At 42.9% G+C, this 14618-nt stretch overlaps 1 protein-coding gene across 1 annotated transcript; it reads right to left on the bottom strand.

Moving 5' to 3' along the window:
- Nucleotides 1-12977: 12977 nt before the first annotated feature.
- Nucleotides 12978-14167, bottom strand: LOC118051698 (probable xyloglucan endotransglucosylase/hydrolase protein 23). The gene is made up of 3 exons (XM_035062423.2): nucleotides 13855-14167; nucleotides 13567-13760; nucleotides 12978-13481 (listed from the first exon to the last, which is right to left on the bottom strand). The coding sequence occupies exons 1-3, from the start codon at nucleotides 14116-14118 to the stop codon at nucleotides 13079-13081; spliced, it is 861 nt and encodes a 286-aa protein (XP_034918314.1). The 5' UTR covers nucleotides 14119-14167; the 3' UTR covers nucleotides 12978-13078.
- Nucleotides 14168-14618: the final 451 nt, after the last annotated feature.

Genomic DNA, 14618 nt, shown 5'->3' with positions numbered 1-14618 from the left:
ACTCCAAGAACTATGCTCCTACTTACTTCGCTTCCACGTGAGGCAACTCGGAGAACTGGAATTCTTGTGGAGGATTTTGTCGAGGCTTTCCATTGGGCAGGTACTCATAGACCAAGACCAACTCGGATCCCTCACAGCATCACCCGTCGAAGCTGAACCAAATTCTTGTGCCGCAAGTGACCAACCACTGTCGCAAACTCAGTGGTAAAAGGATTGCGCCGCGAATATTCAATCTCGCTGGACCTATTAACCCTCTTAACTGCTACTGCAAGCCCAGAGGGAAGAGATCCTCTAAAAACGGTTGGGTTGCTGATGCTCCTTCTCCTTGGGCAAGCAGAACCTAATATTAAATAAGGTCAGACTCTTAAATAAGAAAGCTCTTCTCGTCCGTCCTTGCCACGCCTGTTAGCGGACTGATCACAAGTCCTACAAGGGATCGGGGTCTTTCTTCTCACGTCTTGATAGTTATCTCTTCTGATCAGAGATGGAGTCTAAACTCTTGTCCGCAAGAGGGCAATCAGTAGTAAGATAGGGATCGGATTGAATCCGTTCTCTTATTTGAGATAGAAGGACGGTCCTCTACTTGACTTTCCCATGGAAGCGAGAAGGAAGGTTCTCATCCCTGGCCTTTCTTATCTTAATTACGTAGTTAAAGAACCAAGTAGTCGTCTAATTAGAGATAGAGAGATAGGTCTCTAATGCAGGGTTCGATTCCCTGTCTATCCAAAGAAAGTGACTTCCTGCTTTCTGAATCCCGTCGGGTAAAGAGAAAGTAGGCTAAGTACACCAAGTTCAATGCCGAGGTCACATGCTTGAACTCGGGCTAGTAGAGGGCAGAGAGTCGCCTTTCTCGTCTTTGATTCTATCTTCGCTAGTCCTAAAGTAGATCAAGAAAGCGGCGGTCCCATGCCTTTCGTTTATCGGGAATTTCTCTTTAGTAAACGATCGAATAGGAGCAATTAGGCCTTCAGCTCGCTATGCGTGATCAGTATGTGCGACATCTGTCTTAATGAAATCTTCCTTTCCGTTTTAGCTCTTATCGAATCGATCTGTATCGCTTTAATCAACTCTATCTGTCTCTTGCTCAGTCCACGAATAGCGTCCGTTGCTTCTTCGCCGGCAAGCTCAGTTCTGTTCTAATCACTTTGATTCCCGTACACGAATACCTTCCTTCAATCAAAGATTCCCTTTCCTAAGCAGGATAGTACTTCTGTAAGCGAGAATAGGTTTTGCAAGAATAAGCTTTTGTGCATGTGCACGAATAAGCTCTTTGCGAAAGAATAGCTCCTGGTGGTTCAGTCAGGTAATCAGTAACGGTGCTTACCCTTGCTCTAGTTTGGGTAATTGTGAAATCATCCACTGCTCTCGTACTCCGATGAAAGCTAACTGAATGCCTATCTGCTGCAATTGGTATTTCATTTGCTGTTCAAGAAAAAGCTGTGGCACTTGAGAATAGTTAATCCGATCATAAGAAGATGCCATAGATGCAATAAGACTTTCAGGCCCCCATACGCCCCTTGAAAAGAAAAGGCATGCCCGGTCCGATCAGCTAGGCTTCGCACCTTACTCTTTCTGGGTAGGGCTTTTCTTTGAAAGAAAGGGAAGGGAAGCTCTTTCATGTGAAAGACATGGCGGCTTTAGTGCATTGTACTTTTGGTTAGAGTCATAAATTTCTACCCTCAGATACTTTTGAAACCTGCCAGATGACGTCAGAGTCCAGATAGACTGAACTCAATTGAAAGACGGAGCGCTGGCGTGCCCCCGTTCGGTTTTGCAATATGGCTCATCTTATAGCATAGTTAACGGTATGCTCGGACCAGTTCTCACCAGACTTTAAGTCAAAAAAGGCAGTCTTCGCCATGGGAGCCTTTAAAGCCCCCTGGGCCGGACGGTTTTTCAGCCTATCTTCTACCAAAAGTGCTGGGAAATAGTGTCAATAGTCCAAAAACATTCACAACAGCATCGTTGGAGGAGAGTCTCAACATACCTTCATCGTCCTAGAAAGAGGTAAATAGAGCTAGACTGTACTGCTAATGGGCAAGGCAGCCTAAAAGAAAGTAGCTCTTATAGCTGAATGAATTGATTGACCACAGCCTCCTTTGAACAGCCTTTAGAGAGGATCACAGAGGCCTTATTTCCTTAGTGAAATAGAGAGAGAAGAGAAAAGGCTATATTTCAATGGGGTTTGGAGTTTGTCGTGGAAGCTCCCGAACTCTTCGATGAGGATGACTCCTTCCTTTGAAGAAGGATGAAAACAGAGTTCCAAACCGAAAAGCATCGAGAAAGAAATGGTTTATGAAAAAATCTCCTCTCACCTTACTCTAAGAAGTAAGCAAGTAAACCCCTCAAAAGATGTGCACAAGAGCTAAGCCTACTTCCTACTTCCCTAGCGACTTTCCTTATTTATTCTTACTTGCTCGGACTGACTGGAATGAGCGTAGGCTCACTAGACTGCTAACAAGAGACATTGCTTTCATCTCTTATTCCTTCTCCTAAGACATCGGATTCAAAGAGACCTAGGTTGGTTGTTGCTAAAAGATAGAAAATCTTCCTCTTTGACTACCCCAGCATGCTTGCCTGGACTAAGAGGAATGAATGGATAGAATGGACAGTGGTACCGTACCGTACTGCCTTTCTTTCCCGCACCGACCGGATTTCTTTCCTTGGACAGACTGATTGGCATTCTTATGAAAAGCCAGAAAGGGGCTTGGACTGAGTGGACTTCCCGCTCGCATTCACACTCGCAAAGGCACTGATTTGATTGGATAGACTGCCTTGACTTTCTAAGAAGCATTGGCTTGCAACCGTTGACCGGCTGGGGACTGTCTGAGGGACCAAGGGAAATAAGACTGAATGATTAGAAATGAAGTGCGCCCGAGAGGAAGGAGTTTACTACTTCTTCTTTACTTTACTTTTAGAGTAAGGGACTCTCTTTATTAGTCTTCGCAGATGAGTCTTTTTCTAGCTTGATTGCGAAGCATGCTTTTTGTCCTCGTGAGAGAAGATTGAGCACCCTGATTCTATTGTAATTCCTTCGTGCCCGAAAAGGAAGTCAGACTAACCGACAGAGTATATAGTTACTGATGATTCCTTAGAACTTTTGACAAAGGGAGCAATGGGGGAATTTCTTGAAGAAGTCCTGGTGAAAGCATACGTGCCATTTAGTTTGAGTTTATTAGCACTCAAGAGATCTCACGGTGATCGCCGACGAGAAAAGTGGCGTCCGCTTACCATAAGACATAGTTTCAGTTGTACTAAAAATATATCTAAATAGAAGTCTCTCATTTAGTACTTTCTTTGATATAATAAGGGGTTGACTACTGCTTATGACCTTAAAAGATCTTCCAATAGGAGACCGAAGGGATGAAATCACTCGAGGAAGGAAGAAGGTGATGTACGGATAAGCTCAAAATGGAGAAATTGGAACTGGAAGAAGCTATGCTACCTTTGGCTCTCCTTCTCCTTCTCTTTCCGCTTTCCGGTTCAGGGTCAACTGGAGCTTGGTCAGGTACTAGAAGGAGGGGGGTCTTAGCCGGCATGCGCCTACTCAATTCTCCACGAAAGTTGGCTACACCTAACTATGTCAAACTCAAAAGAGAAGACGCTTCCGCACTACCCTCTCCTTCTCCTTCCAAGTAAACCACTCCTTCTCTGACTCTAACCTTTTAAAGCACTCCTTTGGTCAACAAGGGAGAACCACTACGATGGAATCCTAATTCTCCCGAAGGTAGGAATTTAGCCAAGGCACTGGCGCCTGCTTTAAGCCATAGATTTCTCGTTTGAACTTGCATACTTTGCGCTCCTGTCCATCATCAACAAAGCCGACGGATTGGTCCATATAGATCTATTCATAAAGATCCCCATTAAAATAAGAAATTCAGTTTTAACATTTGGTTGAGCTCTAGATCTAGCTAGATGTTGCGAGAATGGCTAGAATGAGCCTAATGGAGACGAATCTAAGAACTGGTCTAAGAACCTCATAATGGATTCCTCCCTTTTATGTAAAGCCTTAGTCACATATACCTTTCAATAGATCTGTCCACTTTGCGTTTAATCTTAAGAACCCATTTGTTACGATTGTCTGAGGCCCTGGTGGAAGGTCAACCAAGTCCCAGACTGGATTTGCTTTCATCGACTCCATCTCGTCCTGCATTGCTTGAAGGAATTCCCTAGCAAGTCTTGCGAGAGCCTCTTCTTTAGTCTTTCTCTTCATCTACCGGAGCTAGCATGAAGGCCTTTCCCTCAATCTCAAATCGACGACGAGGGTCACGCTCACTTTTACGTAGCTGAACTTCTTCTTGATCCTGCTCCATTGGAGTTGGTTCATTCAGTGTGTCGCCCCCACTTGCCCCAGGAGACTGAGGATTTCATACCTTCTCCTCAACTTGTTGATTAGGTGCTCCAAGATCTGGATCTTCCATTTCATAAAAACTGGAAGTCCTTACTAAGTAGAGCCAGCGTTCTCACCATGGAAGTGAAATTACCAGTTCTTTGTGGACATATTCCAGCGGTGGTAGAGCGGGTCAGTGTGTAATCTAGGTTCAACTCCTAGCCTCTCCCATTCAAGCATTCGCCCCTATGTCCTCTGTACCAAAAGAGATAGGCTTTCCGGCCGATCGATGGAATTGATTGAGTTCTAAAGATACGTCACATTTCCTAAGTAAGAAGGAATGAGGATCGAGCTATAGTGTGTTTTTTCGTCCTTAAGAGATTATCTGCTTCAACTCTCTCTTCTAGCTGCCAAAATTCTCGAGCAGATTAGGGGTATAGTTCCTGGTTAACAATATTTAAATTAGACTAGACATCTAAGAATAAGGAAGGGGATCCTAAAGAGTACATCATGACATCCTTCGTGCTCTATTCCATTATGATGGATAAGTTTTCTGACGTAGAATCAGCTCTACAGTTGGTAACTGACGAGTGAGCACTCAAAGCTCCAAAACTAGTGGCAATTGGGATTTTTGGAAGAAAGCTATTCCTTCTGATCTTCGCTTGACCTCCTATATCTGCCCCAGAAATGGCTTTCTTTATTCTTTCTATCATATCTTGTATATATGAGGTTTAGAACTCAAACATAGCTAGATCACTCAGAGAGACATTTTTAAAGAAGGCTATTGATACCTACTTATTTCAACTCTCCTTACACGTGACTCCGGCTTCGGCCGGTTCGCTTTCTTAGTTCTTCCTAGCTCCTGAGGTGAAGAGTATCCACTTTTTGATAAGTAGTCATATGAGGGAACCTTCCTATTCAGTTTCACTTCACTACCTTATCTCTATCTCTTTCTTTGTCGGTGGAAACAAGATAACATAAAAAGAGAAAGCCACGGGTGAACTCAAAGCAAAGCTGGAAATCGTACGTAAGGTGGCTGATCTCTTCGAGGTCACTGCTCACTGTCATAAGTGGTAAATCGCTCCACGAGTGACTTCTCTGAGTAAAGACGTAAGGGTTCAAGACTTTCTAATCCAGGGAACCGAAAAAGAACCGTGCGTCGTCGGAAAGTCTCGGACCTATGTCAGGATAGTTCAGTTCCGAGTAAGCATGTAAGCAAGCAGTAAGTACAAGCAACTCTTCCTTATATTCTAATACGATGCAAGTCCATCTTTCCTCTCTTCCGAATCAGTCCTTCTGAAAGGAAGTTCCCATGCCACCGCTTCAGGCTTACCGTACTTATTACCATCCAAAGAGTTCGACCCCTGTACTGCGCCTAGAAAGTTTTCCTGAGGTTTAGACATATTAGAGCTACCACTAGTGCCTCCCCTCTAGCTCTAGGGTGATTGAACTAGCGGATATGCCGATAAAAGCAAAGCTGATCTTGGGATCTTTATAACAAATAAGCATCTCTTCCTTTTAATAAGACTCGAAGATGCAAGTCTAGATTCACTCTCTTTTCTTAAAGCATTGCTTCCGTCGGTGAATGCTTTCTTGCCAACATGCCCTCCTTTTAGACATAGATCTCTCATTACCGACTAAGGAAGGGCAAACGTGGAAGATTTCCAATCATTTTGACAATGTCGTACCTTCCTTCTCGTTTGATCCCTGGTACTTTCTATTTACTATTACTCTTGAAAGCACTGTGGAATTAGACAAAGAAAGTCTTTTCACCAAGCTGACTGAATGTCGTACCCTTTGCTACTTAGATTTTCCTGCGAGTTCGATTTCTTCTTACTTAGTAGAATGGCAACCCTTGGAGTTCGATCCAAACAAAAGCAGAATGCCGGAAAGCAAATCCAATTCAATCTTGACTTCCTTTTAACTTCTAGGCTTTTACCCGAGTTGCAGAGAAGAAAGAGATGAGATTGACCAAATCGGAATGCGCACCTTCTTTGTAAATTCTCATGCCCCTCCAATGCCTCAGTTTAGGCTATGACTGATTGATGAGCCTTCTATCTCCTTCGGTCAAGCAAGGCTGAATGAGGACGAACAACTTATAGGCTTTCTGCCTTCGCTAACAGAAGAGAAGAAGAAAGGTTTTAGCATAGAATGAGAGAAGGAAAAATAGCATTACTGACTTTTCTCCCATGCTTTGACAAGTGAGTGTGGGATGAGGGTGCTCACTAATAATATAATATAAAAGAAGAAAAACGAAAGGGCAAGTTTCAATTACGAGAACGAACATTAATGGATTACTTTGTCTCCATTGCTGGGAATTTCAATTGAATCTCCTTCCATACTTCACAAGCAGCCGCTAGAAAAGGACTCTATTTGCTAGCCTCACATCCCTCATTACGAGCTTCTGGAGCTACTCGATTAGCGACGGAACCGGGTGCCCTAAACTTCCTCCACCGAATTCTAGTACGGAAGAATCTCGGTCAGAGCGGGCATATGCCAAAGGTGAATACCCCTGAAGCTACGGGTAGAGAGAGCCAATCTTGAGTGAAATACCGCGGCTCCTGCTTTCTCAGGTTGAGGAGTGAGTCGGAATGCTGCTAAGTCTCTTTACTTTCATAGTCAGGAGTATAAGAAATCCATTTCTAATCTTTAAGACCAGCCTCCATGCTTTAACTCGACTGGAAATTAGGATATACTTGCTCATACGTAACTAGAAAGCGTAGGTCCAAGACTCCTATACCCGATCTCTGCTAATAGAATCGTGAGATTCAAACCAAATATGGGTTCAGACCTTATATTATAGGCACCCTAAACTCCAGTTTTCAGCTTAAAGATCTTTGTCTCTATCGAAATCTAAGAAAGCATTGACTTTTCACGCTTGGGTTGAAAGCGGACAGATGTGAAGAATTTCCGTAAATAAGCTCTTTGTTGTGCTCGAATCTCCAAGCGCAGGCAAGTCAGCTAGCGGGAATGAAAGTTAGAGTATAGAATTTGCTCTGTGATATCCCAACGGAAGTTGAGAGGGTAGGTAAGAAAGAGAGATGGGGATATCAGACAGCAGTGAAGCAGACTAGTATATGGGTTTCAGTGAGCCAAGGATGCGGCCCTAGGTCAGTCCGCCCTGGAAGGAAGTAACTGATAGGCCCTGGAGAACTTCGAAGCTTATGGGGCCTCCTCTTGGTTGCCATTCGATCGCTGGAGTTTGAATAGATTAGTTGGGAATTGGATGCTCTGCAGTGATGGGCCCAGCTGCTAAAGCAGTTGATCCACTCAGATCGGTTGATTTCATGCTGACCAGGCAATGAGAATTAAGGAGGTTAGTGATAGGACTAGTTTCCGCTTATGCGGGTGCTGTAGCTAATACACGAGTACGAGACGAAGCCAGTAAGAGCTGAAAGCGAATTCCACTGGGGGAGCAAATTCCACTCCTTCTTCCCTTCCAGTTGCAGTCCCAAGGGGAGAGTCAACTCTTCTTTTTATTAGCCTTCGGCTTCTTAGCCTGCTTTCTTAGCTCTATACCTCTTCTTCTCCCTAAGGCCTTTGGTCGCCTTGCTTTTGACCTTCAGCTTCTTTCCCGGTCTCAGAGCCTAGTGTTTTAGCCCTGCTTTGCCCATCTCCCTTTACTACTCTTCCAGTTCCTCGTGGACCAGACAAGGATGAAGATAGGAGTGAGAAGGCAGTTTCTCTTTACTAAAGATCTCCACTTTTAACAAGGGATCTTTCTAAATACCCGGTCAAGATCTCCTGAGCGGAATATAAAAAGAAAAGAGAGTCGACTCCTTTATCCGTTTACTACATATACTGCCTTATATCCGTCACATGCTTTCCTTCAAACTACTCTATTTCATTCAAATCGTCACTTCCGAGCTTGAAAAGAAGCCGAGTCTGTAGCCTTAAATTAAAATATCAACAAAGACATCCGTAGAATCTTTTACATAATCAACAAGAGAATGAGCTAAAGCAAAAGCTGAGGCTAGAATAGTAGGGGATGGTGGAAAGGTTACTCTTTCGCAATTCAGAAAGCTGTTCTAAGCCCCTTCCAACCCCCGGATCAAGGGCCTTGCCCATTTTTCCAATTTTTCATCACCTTGGCCAATCCGGCAGAGAAGGAGCGGCTGCCACGAAGGGATGGTTAGATTACTTTATTAATTTCCGATGAGGTCATCCAAGCTTTGAAGGAGGTAGGACTCTTTTATGCTTTTGATCTCTGTAAAGTTAGGCTCGACTGGGAGCTTCTGGAAGCAGCTGTAGAGTGTTGGGATCCTGATCGTGATCTTTAATTGGCATAAGCTCGCACCCTCTTTGGAAGAAGTGTATCGTCTTTCTGGTCTTCTTCATATAGGTGAACTTGGTATCGTCGTGCCTCGTTCTGGCTACACTTCTCTGCTTCGTGATTCGCTGGCCTACGCCAGGATGAGCTCAAGCTTGGTTATGCAGGAGGGATCCGACTCGCTTATTTACCAAGATTTTTAATTGACAGGTTCTCACATGACCGCGCTTCAGTTTCGACTCCAAGATTTACCCACTGCGTTTGCTTGCGGAAATCTTTATTGGTGTCGATATCAGAGCCATTGACCTGGTTGTGACGGAATCTTTAGCTGTCTGCGCTCAAAGGATAAAACCACAATTGTACCTTTGATCCTAGCTGAGATGTATAAAGGGCTCTCTGATTGTGCTCGTGGGATAACCAATATTCTATTCTTCATGGACCATGTGCCATCTTGCAATTGTGGCTGCTATGTCATTTGAAGATAATTGCCCCTATATGACGTGGTGGCACAACTAAAGAAGATCCCTCCTATCTCACGCACATCAAAAGTGCTCATGATCTCGAAGGCCTGGCAACCAGAGAGCATTTGGAGAATTTCTCAAGCAGCCATAGAATGTGGAGAAGAGGAGGCATTCTTTTCCCAGCATTTGGTGCCTAAAGGAGATATACCAAGGACAGCTAAAGCCCGGGGTGATCTCATTCTCTGCGCATGATGCGCTATTACAAGGGCTGAAACATAGCGGACCCTTTTATGTCAAAATTGGGGAACTACGAGCGAGAAGGGCATTAGTGGACACCGGCTCTTCTATCAATATCAGCCTTTATCTTGCATAACTTGGGAATAGAAAGGTGCCGATCTCACGACAAACTCTGAAATATTTCATATGATGATCAAAGTCAAAAGGCTCGAGATAGGTTCGAAGCAAAAGATCTAGGTCATTCATTGGAATGAAGCAAAGCGGGTCTTCCCTACCAAAAAAAAGGGTCTGGCGAAGGGCACAGAGCTATTGCTATCGATAACATATTCTAAGACTTCTTCCTTTCACTAACGTGAGAGCATCAACAACCCATTTATAAGATACAAGCGAGATGAGCCCATCGAAAAAGGTGTAAATCGGGACAGCTGTATTCGTCCATTCCTCGTACGTTTGGTCGAGCCATTTCATCCCTGGCACGAGCAGAGCTAGAGTATAAGAGGATCGACTAACAGGAGCGAAGTAGAGAAGATTACTATTGAAGAAAAAGGCTAGTTGTCCCTTAAGCTAGTACTTTTATCGGGTACCGAGACAGGTGCGCAGCGGTTCCTCCGCTGACGAAAGAAAGCTCGACTAAGAAGGAGATTCATTCATTTTAGTATAGGGAAAGAGATGAGGGTTTGTACCAACCAAGAAGTCGTTACAGACCGGAGAACAAAATACTAAATCGAATCAGAAAGCGAACGAGTGTCAGACTGAAATTTAAAGTCCAAGTACGAGCTAGTTACATACCTGGAGCGATAGCTAGAGAGATCACGGATTGAGGGTTGAAAGTAGAAGGGGTTGTTGAATCTTAAAAGCTTAAAAGAGAGGTTTGAAGAGGCTAAACTTTGAGTTGTTGAGGAAGGGTGCTAATCCTACCTTGATTGTTCTTCGCAGACCGGCCATGTCCTTTCCAGGTCTTATTGCCGAACTGGTTCTCCCATCTGATATTGTAATTACTGGTAGAGCCAAAAAATGGGCAATTAATTGACCCGTTGATGGACAACTTTATCCTTCGCCGGTTGTTTCGAGAGCTAAGCTAATTCGCTTCTAGTTCTGTAGCTAGAGCTGGTATTTCATCCCTCGTCGAGGCATAAAAAATCAGGTCTCTCGAGCCTCATCTTTTAAGTAGGAATGCTAAAATAGAGAGTCCAAATCAGAATATGTGAAAGCTTGCCCGATTGAAGAATTTAATGAACGAATTGCTTTCCTTAAGCTAGCGCACCGCTCCGTGGGCTTGTCAGTTTTCAAATTAATGAGACAAGTCTAGTAGAAAGAGGACGTCTCTGTCCCTTCACAAACACCTACGGCTAGGCAGAAATCCCCGCTTTCATTGAGGGACGTTTTCACTTTATGGCCTCCTTATATAAGCAAATCAATCCATTCCCAACCCAAAACTCTACAGAGTCGGCTGGTCGTGCTTTAGAGGAAAGTTTCACCTTCGAGGGAGGCAGAGGTAGATGCGTCCAACCAATTGAAAGATCTCCCTTCCTACCACAGTACTTGTGAAAAGACTTTAGTAGAATGCGGGCTAATGCGTCGTTTCTTTCTTCGTCTCGCTCCCCGGCAATCCGCCAACAATTTTTTGAATAGAAGGAGATCAGAAAGATACGCGGACGACTTGACTATAAGTATAGGTCGAATGTTTTCGTGAGCAGTAAGCAGCAGATCTCTCCTTATTTTGGCAAAGCTGGTGGCCGCGTGTGAATTCTTTCAAGGCGACGGGGCGGCCTGATTCGACATTGTTGTTTACTCTGATCCGGTCGAGGTGGTTTTCACCAGCGCGTAGGTGGTCTGACGTTCCTATGACCGAGTCTTTCTGTCCCCTGTGAACATCTTTTCTTAATGTATTAAAGAGGGCCTCTCTAACCGGTGAAAAGTGGTGGGTGTCCACTAACGGCCATTCCTGGCTCGGCTCCGATAACGCAATTCCGGGAGGAGTCGGTAATTGGGCACTGGATCCCTTCGGACCTGGAAAACGTGTAACGCTGGGTCGGGGTTTGGTGAACCAACTGGTCGCTCTTCTAGTTGAAGTATCGGGCCCCTTTTTCGTTGTCTAGGTTACACCTTCGGAATACCCCAGAAAGGGAATTCTTCTCTACTTCCCGTGATCTTCACTTTACGCCACACCGACTCCCTTTTCGAAACGTCATAAGGCGTGGAATTAGACCAAGGGGAATCTCCATAGGAACTAGTCCCTCAGATTTCGCACGTAGGAGATCGAGACACAGCCCCAGGGCTATGGGGAAAGATGTAGATCGATCGCCCTAGATAGACAACTACATAGAGGGTCTCTACAAGTCTATATATTCTTAGATTTCGTTCCCCCCGTGACGATCAATATCACAACCAATGAGGTCTGCAAGTTTCACATCTAAGTAATACCCGATCCGAGAGTTTACGATAAATAAATTTAACAACAACATTATAAGAAAAGATATTAATAGATATCGGTAGTTGTCCGGTCGTACCCAAACAATAAGATTCCAGAGGGAAATGCACCTAAGATCAAATATTTCGAGCCGGCTTCCGTGGAAAATTCAGACTTTCTTTTTGATGCTGCGATCACATAAAAACATAAACTTTGAGGCTCAATAGCTAAATACATGGCAATTGAATCATGAGCCGAGATCATAAAGAGCATACTGCGAGTAGGAAGTAGAATTAATACAATGAATTCAAAAGCATCAAACCTCTCTTGTTCATAATAGAAATTGTTTTTTACTTGTTTTATTGGTTTCTTGGGAATTTTTTATTTAAAAACATGGTTTGTGCATCACATTTGAGTGAGGTCCATTAACTTTTTGGGTTAAAGCTTTGTTGGAATTTAATCTCTAAGTTTTTTAATTTGAAATATTAAAATGATTTAAATAAATTATGAGCGAAAAAGAAATTGATATCAAATAACCATTGATTAATATAATTTGGTGAAATCTAAAACTCTTTAAAAGAATTCTATTCCACGTAGAGAGAAAAAAACAAAGTGAAAAGTTAAAGTTGAATAAAAAAAAGTATTCAAAATTTTATATGAGAGGGGTTATAAGTAAAGTGAGTTTTGGGCTCAAACCCCACCCACTTACACGCGTTTTGGGTTGAGCCTAGACTTGTGTTTAAGTTTATTGTAAAACAATATTTTGAATTATAAAAAATTATGTTTTACTATCTAAAATTTGAAATAAGACTTGTTCCATGAATAATTATTTTTTCTTGCCCATTTTTTTGTCAATCCCTTGAATGGAAGGAATTAATTAATTTTTTTTATAACAATTTTTCAGAATTGGAATAAATCTTTTAGCTAAAAAAAAACCTGGTTTAAATTAAAAAAAACATTTAGGTTTGATTTTGGTTTATTATTGGTAATGTAAGTTGTTAATGAAGTAAGTTTATCAATTTTTAGTTTTCTAAAATTCTTATAAAAAAAGGGGTTGAAGAAAAGTATTTAAGGTTGATTAATTTTGTATTGTTTATGTAAATTTAAAGATCTTTTTTACCTTATTTTCTAGCATTAATTACTGGTTTTAAACCTTTGTTTTTCCTTTCTAAATTTTCTTCTAATCCAAAGCTTAGGAGAAAGCCAGGAATACCTTTTACTTTCATCGAAATACTGCGGATTCTTATTACATTAAAAACAATTGATTGGTGAAAAAGAATTAAAGAATTGCACCAAATGATTAATTACAAAAACCAATTGAATATCTTATGTGGCAAAACGTGGACAGGTAATGCAAGGACGTCTTCCTCCTAGGACATGCTGCATTCCGTAGGTAGACCTTGGGGAAATCTATTGACATCATTGCAGTAATTGTATACCATGTAATTCTCCCGGACCCATTTCAACCTCTCCTGCCTTGTTGAATCAAGCTCCTCTGAGAACCAAGCATTCGAGGTGGAGGCCGGAGGAGAAGTGGTTGTGCCACAGGAAGATACCCCATTAGACAAAACACAAGCTTCGGCATTGAAATTTCTATAAGAAGCGGTGAAAGGAGCTAGGGCCCAATCTGTCTTGACCAAGCCACCTCTTGTAGCCCAGTCATCAGCATTCCATAGACTCGAGTAAATCCTCATCGGCTGGTTTTTCGGAAAGGGAACCCCCACGGACTCCAGGTTCTTGAACTCTCGAATTGGAGTGCCATCCACAGAGAAGCTGGAGCAGAGAAAAAGAAAACCAAATTAGTAACACAGCATGTATTAACGTTGTACACGGAGCAGGATTGAAGATTGATGCTTACACAATGCGCTGTGGGTTCCAAAGAATGGAATATGTGTGGAAATCAGCAGTTGGGTCAAACCAAAGATAGAACTGCTGCTCTCTGTTGCCCTTGCCTTGGCTAAACACATTAGTGTGCAGGATGTAAGGATCACCGCTCAAATTCCCCAGGAATTCAAAATCTATCTCATCCCACGCAGACCCTTTTGATGACAGCTGCAAATTCATATGACAAAAAGCAAGTTTACTGTTAGTCACATACAATGATTGTTTCGTGACTTACTTGAGGCAAACAATCAGGTTCACTTACATAATAAGCAGTGACAGTGCCTGCAGAGTTGCCGGGGACAAGCTTGAGTTGCATGTCAATCTTTCCGAACAGATACTCATTCCTGGATTGAAATCCAGAGCCAGAGGCCTTGTCAAGGTTGAGAGCGAGGAGCTCGCCGTCGCTGAGGATCTTAGCACGGCCATCTCCCCAGGTAATATCAAAATCGTTGTAGAAGTTGCTTGCTGATGCAACCGTCACAAGAAGAGCTACAAGGGGCACAAGCACAGTATTCAAAGAAGCCATCGGCTATTATGAAACGATTGATGCCAAGGATGATATATAAAGTAAGTTTTTGCAAGCTCGGAGGTGGGATTATCAAGGAGATAGCCTGGTTAGTATTTATACTTGAGGAAATGGAAGTACAAGAAAGGCAGGCGAAGTTTCGAACGCTCAGCTTAGCTGTGGACAGGGTGTTTGGGGGCTGGACAAGTGTAAGAAATTCGCTGTAGAAAAAGACTTAACATTTCACTTACATCGACGAGCCAGCCAACGAATCATGGCACGCGTTTTGGCCTCCGGCACCGACGGATAGGTGCGCTTTTCCATTAGATCCAGCGTCACAAACAGTACAGGGCTCCACACCGGACCCATATTTGCATAAATTAAATATATAAAAAGTGAATCCAACACGTTTGTCGGTAGTGGTGTCAAACATTCCATTTGTTCTTTCATTCACCAAATTAAAGCGAAGCACGCGTATGCCAAACATAAAAGAATGAAAAAAAAAAAAAAAACGCTTCATG

Source organism: Populus alba, chromosome 18 (assembly GCF_005239225.2).
Source record: "Populus alba chromosome 18, ASM523922v2, whole genome shotgun sequence".
NCBI classification, from domain to species: domain Eukaryota; kingdom Viridiplantae; phylum Streptophyta; class Magnoliopsida; order Malpighiales; family Salicaceae; genus Populus; species Populus alba.
Note: the sequence above shows the minus strand (reverse complement) of the source record. Positions and strands in the feature narration are given on the sequence as shown.